Genomic DNA, 8792 nt, shown 5'->3' with positions numbered 1-8792 from the left:
ATCCTACCCTGATCATAATTTGCCGCACAGCCAAAACAACCAGCATTGATAGAGAGTTCACCCAGGAAGTAGAAAGCAGATGTTTTAGCTGACATCGCCTGTGAGGTTCCCCTCCAGACGATATGAGTTGCTCCGACTCGACGTGCTAAGATCAAGTTATGCCATTTGTCCAAAGAAACTTTTCTTAGTAGAGCTTTTTTGTCATTGTTGAAAAAGTATATCGAGTTATGATATTTTTCAGTATAAACGTTTAGTATCTTCAGATACAATAATACACCTTAAGGTAATCGAATTTTGCACTAAAATTTTTAAGAATAGTAAAAAAAAACCTTTTTTACTATCGACAAAAGCTTGAGGGACCGTATTTTTTATTTAGCTTGATATCAAAATTTTACATTAAAAATTTGATATCTTTGCGTGGACAGTAGAATTTGCCTTTGTGCAACACCATTTGGTTTCGTTCCTTTAGAAGTTGTCTCCACCGATGCATGCATGAATGATAAAGATTTGTGAAGTCAGATATCACATATTAATTTTTTTATTGATTTTTATTTTTATATTTTTTTTACTATTTAGATGAATTGGAAGCGACTGGGACATCCTATACGCTGAAGTTGCATTTCAAACGTGCTGCCGGAATGAACTCTCCTCTAACTGTCTAAAAATACAGCATGCAATAAATAGACACATCAGATATGCATGCAGACTGATGCTGATCACCTCTTCCAACCTCCGGATCGTCCCTTTCTCTTGCGGATAGGTAGGACAGAGAGGGCTGGAGAGGAGACGGCCAGGGGAGGAAGCTAGCCATCCCACGCGCACACCTACGTACGTACGTACGGTCAACCATGGCGGCGGCGGCGGAGGCCGTGAAGCCGATGAAGGCGACGTCGGACGGCGTGTTCCAGGGGGAGAACCCCCTGCACTCGGCTCTGCCGCTGGCCATCCTCCAGATATGCATCGTCGTCGTGCTCACGCGCGTGCTCGCCTTCCTCCTCCGCCCGCTCCGACAGCCGCGCGTCATTGCTGAGATCATCGTATGCCGCGGTTCAACAAATTTCTCTTTCTTCTTCTTCGCAGTTCTGGTCGTTCCATTTGGTTCGTCGTCCGTGGAAGGTTTTGATTGGTTCGGTTGGTTTGATCTGGGAGTGTTCAGGGCGGCATCCTGCTCGGCCCGTCGGCGATCGGCCGGAGCAGCGCGTTCATCGACACGGTGTTCCCCAAGCAGAGCCTCACGGTGCTCGACACCCTCGCCAACATCGGCCTCCTCTTCTTCCTCTTCCTCGTCGGGCTCGAGCTCGACCTCCGTTCCCTCCGCCGCACGGGCGCCGGCGCGCTCGCGATCGCTGTAGCCGGCATCTCCCTTCCCTTCGTCCTTGGCATCGCCACCTCGTTCGTCCTCCAGAACACCGTCGCCCGCGGCGTCCCCACGGGCCCCTTCCTCGTCTTCATGGGCGTCGCGCTCTCCATCACCGCGTTCCCCGTGCTGGCGCGCATCCTCGCGGAGCTCAAGCTGCTCACCACCGACCTCGGCCGTATGGCCATGTCAGCGGCGGCCGTGAATGACGTCGCCGCATGGATACTCCTCGCGCTCGCCATCGCGCTGTCCGGCACGGGGTCGCCGCTCGTCTCGCTCTGGGTGCTCCTCACAGGCGTCGGCTTCGTCGTCTCGTCGTTCTTATTCCTCCGGCCGCTGCTCGCGTGGATGGCGCGGCGGTCCCCCGAGGGGGAGCCCGTGAAGGAGATATACATATGCGCGACGCTCTCCATCGTGCTCGCCGCCGGCTTCGTCACCGACACCATCGGCATCCACGCGCTGTTCGGCGCTTTCATCGTCGGTATCATCGTGCCCAAGGACGGGCCGTTTGCTGGCGTCCTCCTGGAGAAGGTGGAGGACCTCATCTCCGGCCTCTTGCTGCCGCTCTACTTCGTGTCGAGCGGCCTCAAGACCAACGTCCTCACCATCAAGGGCGGTGAGTCTTGGGGGCTCCTCGTGCTCGTCGTCGCGACGGCGTGCATCGGCAAGATCGGCGGCACGGTGCTCGCGTCGCTCATCGCGAGCGTGCCGCTCCGCGAGGCGGTGACGCTCGGGGTTCTGATGAACACCAAGGGGCTCGTGGAGCTCATCGTGCTCAACATAGGCAAGGACCGGCACGTCCTCAACGACGAGACCTTCGCCATCCTTGTGCTCATGGCGCTCATAAACACCTTCATCACGACGCCGCTGGTCATGGCCATCTACAAACCGGCGCGGCAAGGCCTACCATACAAGAACCGTGCCGTCCAGCGCGCGAACCCCGAGGACGAGCTCCGCATGATGGCCTGCTTCCACAGCACGCGCAACATCCCCACGATGATCAACCTCATGGAGTCGTCGCGCGGCACGCGCCGGCGCGGCATCACCGTGTACGCCATGCACCTCGTCGAGCTCTCGGAGCGGTCGTCCGCCATCTACATGGTGCACAAGGCGCGCCGCAACGGCATGCCGTTCTGGAACAGGCGGTTCAACGGCGACGGCGACCAGCTCGTCGTGGCGTTCCAGACGTACCAGCAGCTGAGCCGCGTCTCCATCCGTGCCATGACTGCCATCTCCGACCTCCACACCATGCACGAGGACGTGGTCACCAGCGCGCACCAGAAGCGCGCCGCGCTCATCGTGCTCCCCTTCCACAAGCTCCACCAGATGGACGGCCACATGGAGTCCATGGGCGACGAGTACCAGCACATCAACCAGCGGGTGGTCCGCCACGCGCCTTGCTCCGTCGCCATCCTCGTCGACCGGGGGCTCGGCGGCGCGGCGCAGGTCGCCGCCAGCGACGTCTCCTACAACATCGCCGTCCTATTCTTCGGCGGACGCGACGACCGCGAGGCCCTTGCCTACGCCACGCGCATGGTCGAGCACCCAGGCATCGCGCTCCACGTGCTACGCTTCGTCCCAAAGCCCGGCGCGGCCGGTGCAGACAGCGGCAACGACAGCGCCGCGGCAGACGAGGCGTCCCTCGCCGACTTCCGTGGCAATGTCGCCGACGGGAACGACTCCGTCCGGTACGAGGAGAGGGCGGCAGGAGGGAAGACGGACGTCGTGGAGGCGATCAAGGCCATGGGGCCGTGCAACCTCTTCTTGGTAGGGCAAGGGACGCCGTGCGTGCCGCTGGCTGACCGGAGCACGGACTGCCCGGAGCTCGGGCCGGTTGGGAGCTACCTGGCGCTGCCGGAGTTCTCGACGGTGGCGTCGGTGCTGGTGATGAAGCAGTACGACCCAACGGCGGAGCACTACGACCTCGTCGAGGAGGTCGCGGATATTGTCATGGACATCGACACGCCGGGGCCCAGAAGCTCGGGCTCTCGTAAATGGTGATGCAAGCATACCATGCTACACGCTTAGTCGTAAGGCGTACTAATACAAATATGTATACGCGTTGTGTAATTTGATAGTGCTAAGTTTGGTATATGGATTAAAGGAGCTTGTCCTCTAATGGCTTTACATGCCTAGCATACAGTACAATCTTTTTTCAGAAACACCTGACAACGTAGTGTATAATTAATGCTATCTACCACTTCACACTCAAGCCTAAACTCGACTAATTAACAAAGCGAGGAAAGCAGGACGGGAATTTTGGAATTGTCCTTTTTTCACTTTCTTCTCAATATCTGGTTCAAATTATTGAGACACCTCCGAAGACTGGCCAGCAAATCTAGAAAAACCCCGAAGCCGCCATCGCCATGGGCGCCTCGTTGTCGACGGGCACATCGTCTCCCACGAGAAAGCACAAAGCCGTTAGAATCCTGGAAAATTCGCTCCAACGAGGAGTCGAACCCAGGACCTCAGGTGCTACAGGCCCTTTCGCAGCGAAAAATTTTTCATGAAAGGTACTAGTAATAGGTGCACCTAGAGTCCAATAGAAACTCTAGAGAGATAAAGATAAAATCCTAGAGACACTACAAGAGATGTGTGGTTTTTTGATGTCGTACTTATGTCATAATATATAAAATTTATGTTACAATATAAACTTTGTGACATCTAGTTGACGAAAATCCAAACGTCAAAAAACCACCGCCACAAATTTGTTATGTGACATATATATAGTTTCATGTTACAAGTGTATGACAATAGATTGAATGTCATAGAGATCTATGACATTGATTTGTTATTATAAAATCCTAGACCTTGCCACATGGACAAACGCCACATAGGATAGAAAGCTGACATGGCAAAGAAAAAAAGTCAAAAAATAATTTTGGCCTGCTAAAGCCCAACCTTTGTGACGAAGTTAAACGTCACATATGATTAATTGCCACGTGGCGGCCAACATGGCAGGTGATGTCACTATACCAGAACCCAACATCTGTGACGAGCCTAAAGGCCTTCTGGTGATGGATGCTGGCCTGGTTAGTGTTGAGTGGTCACTGATGAGGCCGATACATTACTAACGGACAAAATCCCGTCACGGATCGTAGGCATCTTTGACGGGCCTCAAAGTAGGCCCGTCACATAAGGCGTTACAGTCCGTCACGGATAATGTATCCATGAATGACTTGAAATAGAGCCCGTCAAAGATACTAGTCATCTATGACGGGCACAATTTATAGCCCATCACCGATAGACATCTAGGCGATTTAGTAGGACGGACATGAACTTATCTTTGACGGGTTAAAATTACAGTCCGTCACCAATAGGTTCTAACCCCACCACGGATAAAGAAATAGTGATGGGTTTTATTATGGCCCGTCATCGATAATAAAATACAAAAATAAATTTGTTTTTGGCTAGCCTCTGGATTGCTAGCCATGCCCTCTAGAATACACGTATAAATATATAATCGCAGAAGAGATAAATACAAATATTTGGTCATAATAGTTGTATTTGGTAAGCAATATAGATATATACTAATAGTTGTGCACTGCAAATGTTGTACTTCGTCATCAATCATCATGTAAATATATACAAGAACACATGATGTACAACATGTTAATGACATATATTTGTGAAGCACACAGTTAGCTGAAAGGTACGGAAAAATTGTTTAGCGTTGCACCACAAGCTATAGGGAAAATTGTTATAATTTATAGCACACACAGTTACTCGGAAAAATTGTTTAGCTTTACACCACAATCTAGAGGGAAAATTGTTTAGGACGGCATCGAAGTGGCATGAAAAGTTCCTTTTGGTGATACAACTTCTGAAAGCAAGAAGGAAGCTAATTCTTCTCCAATATTGCCGAAGTTGTGGAGGGAAATATTATTTATATTTGCCTATAATAGAGATGACGACGAAACATTAGAAAGTTGCATAACGTGGTTAGAATGCTATAAGTAAACCCGTAGTAATGAAACATTACATAAACCGCAAAATCTGAATTCTTCACCTGCATAATAAGATTTCGCATGTGGTGGCACACGTAGAAACCACATGTGTCGCCAACCTGTTGTTGGATAGGGAAGTCAAGGTGGTGGTGTAGGTTTGCTTTTCCTCCTTGATGCTTGCCCCTCTTTAGGACATACTGGTCCCATGCAGAGTCCAAGGCAAAGGTTAGAGGAGAGAAGTTGTACTTGTCACTCTTTTGAGAGTTGAGGTAGTAAACCCCACTCCATTTAGGGACAATGCACACCAAAATCCAATGATATCTGCGTTCGTAACGTATTTTTTGGTTAGGAATCGAGGATATATGTTTTGAAATAGTTTCTAACTATGGATGGATTACTTACTGTTGGTTGTGTGCATACACGATGAAGTCTTTGTCTTGGTGTGCGCATAAGCAGTTTTTAAGATATTTGACAACCGCTTCCAAAGCATTGTTCAGCTACATGTCATTAATCTGCTGAGGGTCTAGAAAGCCGACTTGGCTTCTTGTCCGTCGGGACTCTTTCCAACATAACATAAAAGTGAAGAAGCTACAATTAGCATTGTACGGTGCATTGTACTCGCAGAATTAATCTGTACTAAAGGTATCGATACTTACAAGGAATAACACTTCAACAACCCTGTGTCGATTGCCCATTGTCGAAAGAGGTCGCATAAATCGTCGAATCCCACTATGAAGTACGCGGGCAACGATAGGAATGGCTCAGGACCATGGTACCTGACTATGGATGCATCTTTGTTGTTCCTTGACGCGTCAGTCCTCTCCATGTAGTACCCACGTAATTGTCGGGAATAAGGCCCCATTTTGCCAAGGACGTTGTCTGCAACCAAAGGTATGCCTAACTTGAATTGATGTGGATTGGCCCCTACAATGTCAAGGTTAAGCTTCTTGTGAGCTAACGACCCTGATGCCTTCCCCTTGCCTTTTCCCTTTCCACGGCCCTTTCTAGAAGCAACCATTAGAGGCGACGACTGAGCCTGAGTTTCCTTACGACAGTCGGCCATATATGTAGGGCAATGTTAGCTTTCGCTGCGGCTTGCATCTGTAGTTGTTGTACAACGGTGGGAGCTGAAGGTGACGGGCGAGATGGAGCAGTAGGCTTAGTAGATCTAGGAACCAACTTAATGACAATTAGGTCCTTGGGCCATTGGAAGAAACTCCCACGAGCCGCCCCTAGTGTCATGATCTCGTTGTTGGGAGCGATCTGTAACGGCCATACAAGCTAGTCATCCTTAACCATGTCGACTTGGACCTTTGTGTGTCTAGCAACCAAGTCTGCACCTTGCACCTTCGTGGTATCAGTTGGCTTGTATGCTTGGCCCTCCGAAGCATCACAGCACCAGGTGGGTGTCACCCTTACTTGTAAGATGAACATGGCGGTATCCTACGTGCATTGAATTAATGTATTTAATGTAAGGATGTATGTACATATTGAAAAATGATCAAGTTTCGAATCGGTCGCTACTTATTTCAATGTGATCAACTGCGGCTAGCAGTGCTGGAGCTACGTCTTCAACTTCTGCTGACGCGCAGCTGCTTCTCCGCTATGAAGGGCATACTTCTTCTACAACGGCGGGAGGTGGTTCATCAACTACGACCATCTATCTCTGTTTAAGCTGATGCCTTATCCTTGCCTTGACCTCAACCATCTTTGCATTAATGTCACACCCAGAGTTTTGTCCTAAGCCTAAAATCGTAAAAAAAGAAATTCGTAAATAACAATTGCCTTAATTAACTCAGGAAAAATCCCTTTAAAAGAACTTAATTTAATTAAATCGAGGCTCGCAAATCGATTAACTGGATTTAAATTCAAATTGCAGAAGTATAAAATTTGGCCAAACAAATTAATTTAAAACTCGGCAAAAGTGGGGCTTTCCTTTTTCCCTCCTTTTTCCTTTCTTTTTCCCTTCCTTCTCAAATTGGGCCGAAGTCCAATTTTCCTCCCTTTCCTTTTCTTTTTCCTTTTTCTTTTTCCTCTCCTCCTTCCCGAGCCGGCCCAGCCGAGCCGGCCCACCTCTCCCTCCAGGCCGACCCAGCCGAGCCGGCTCCCTCCCGCGCGCGCCTCCTCCCTCCGCCTGGGCCACCGATCGGCCCAGCTCGCGTGCCGCGCTCGCCCGCGTAGTCCGCGCCGCCTCCCTCCCTCACGCCACTGATAGGTTGGGCCCACCTGTCATTGACTGTGCCTCGCCAGCGCGCTGCGCCGCGGCCGGCCGAGTCTGAGTCCGCCGCCGTGCCGCAATCGCCGCCGCCGCAACGGCCGTCGCCGAGATCTCGCCGTGCCCGACTCGGTCTCCAACCTCCGCCCCGCCCTAGCCGGCGTCGCCACCCTATAAATACCCACCGCCGCCGCGCCGTCGCCCACTTTTCCTCTCCGCCTGAGCTGCCGCTGTGCCCCGCCGTTCATCGCCGCCATTCGATCTCGCTGCCAGCCGCTCGTCGTCGCCGTCCAGCCGCGTCATCGCCTCCGCCTCGACGTCGCCAACCCTCCTCCGGCTCCCGTCGCCGCCGGTGGCCACCCCACGCCCTTCGCCGCTCCTTCATCCTCTCCATAGCTGCGCCTCGTCACCTCACCGCCGTTTGCCGACCTCGTCACCGCGCGTCGCTAGGCGCCGCTTGTCTGCGTCACCACCTCTGCCTCGATCTCGCCGACTCACCCGCACGGTCGCCGCCGCCGGTGAGCGTCTCCTTCCTCCTCCCCTCTCTCTCTTCCTTCCCGGCCGATCGCCGCCGAGCCACACGCCGTCACCGGACGTGTGCGGAGCTCGTCATCGCCGCCGCCCGCTGCTGTCGTCGTCGCCTTCGTGACGCCGTCGTCAGGCCGCCGCACTGCGCGCCCGTCCGCGCCACGCTCGTCGCTCGGTCGTCGTGGCCGCGCCGGTCTGTCGCCGCCGCCTCGGTCGTGCGCCTCGCGCCGTCACCGGACACCGGTTGCCGCCGTCGCGCCGTCGTCGCTGTGCCACGCGCCGTCGCCGTGCGTCGCCGCCGCCGCCGCCGCCAGCTCCCGCCGCCGGCCGCGCTCACCTCCCCCTCTGTGTTTCCCCCCCTTGCTGACGAGCGGGCCCCACTCGTCAGCCGACCGTTTCCCCCTCCCTTCCTCTCTCTCCTCCTTGGGCCCGCGTGTCAGTCTCTCCTCTCCCCTCTCTCCCACCGACAGATGGTCCCCACCTGTCAGCCGTCAGCACTTCCTCTCTCCTCGCTGACGTCAGCAGCCCCATTAATTGCGCAATAATTGATTTAGGACTCTTTTGTTTAGCTAAAAAATCCAGAAAACTTCTAAAATTCATAAGTAATTTGTTTAACTGCTATTTTACAACTGTTGGGCCTGTGGTTGGGCCTGTTGCAACGTGGTGTAACGTTGGACAGTGGTGTGGTATTTTACAACTGTTATTTACTTGTCCTTTGCTGCATTCAATTACTTGTATTCTTTTT

At 52.5% G+C, this 8792-nt stretch overlaps 1 protein-coding gene across 1 annotated transcript; it reads left to right on the top strand.

Annotated features, from left to right (window-relative positions):
- The first annotated feature begins 768 nt into the window (after positions 1-768).
- LOC102718364 (cation/H(+) antiporter 19-like) lies at positions 769-3606 on the top strand. The gene is made up of 2 exons (XM_040524351.1): positions 769-1037; positions 1157-3606. The coding sequence occupies exons 1-2, from the start codon at positions 849-851 to the stop codon at positions 3356-3358; spliced, it is 2391 nt and encodes a 796-aa protein (XP_040380285.1). The 5' UTR covers positions 769-848; the 3' UTR covers positions 3359-3606.
- Positions 3607-8792: the final 5186 nt, after the last annotated feature.

This window comes from Oryza brachyantha, chromosome 5 (assembly GCF_000231095.2).
Source record: "Oryza brachyantha chromosome 5, ObraRS2, whole genome shotgun sequence".
Classification (NCBI taxonomy): domain Eukaryota; kingdom Viridiplantae; phylum Streptophyta; class Magnoliopsida; order Poales; family Poaceae; genus Oryza; species Oryza brachyantha.
Note: the sequence above shows the minus strand (reverse complement) of the source record. Positions and strands in the feature narration are given on the sequence as shown.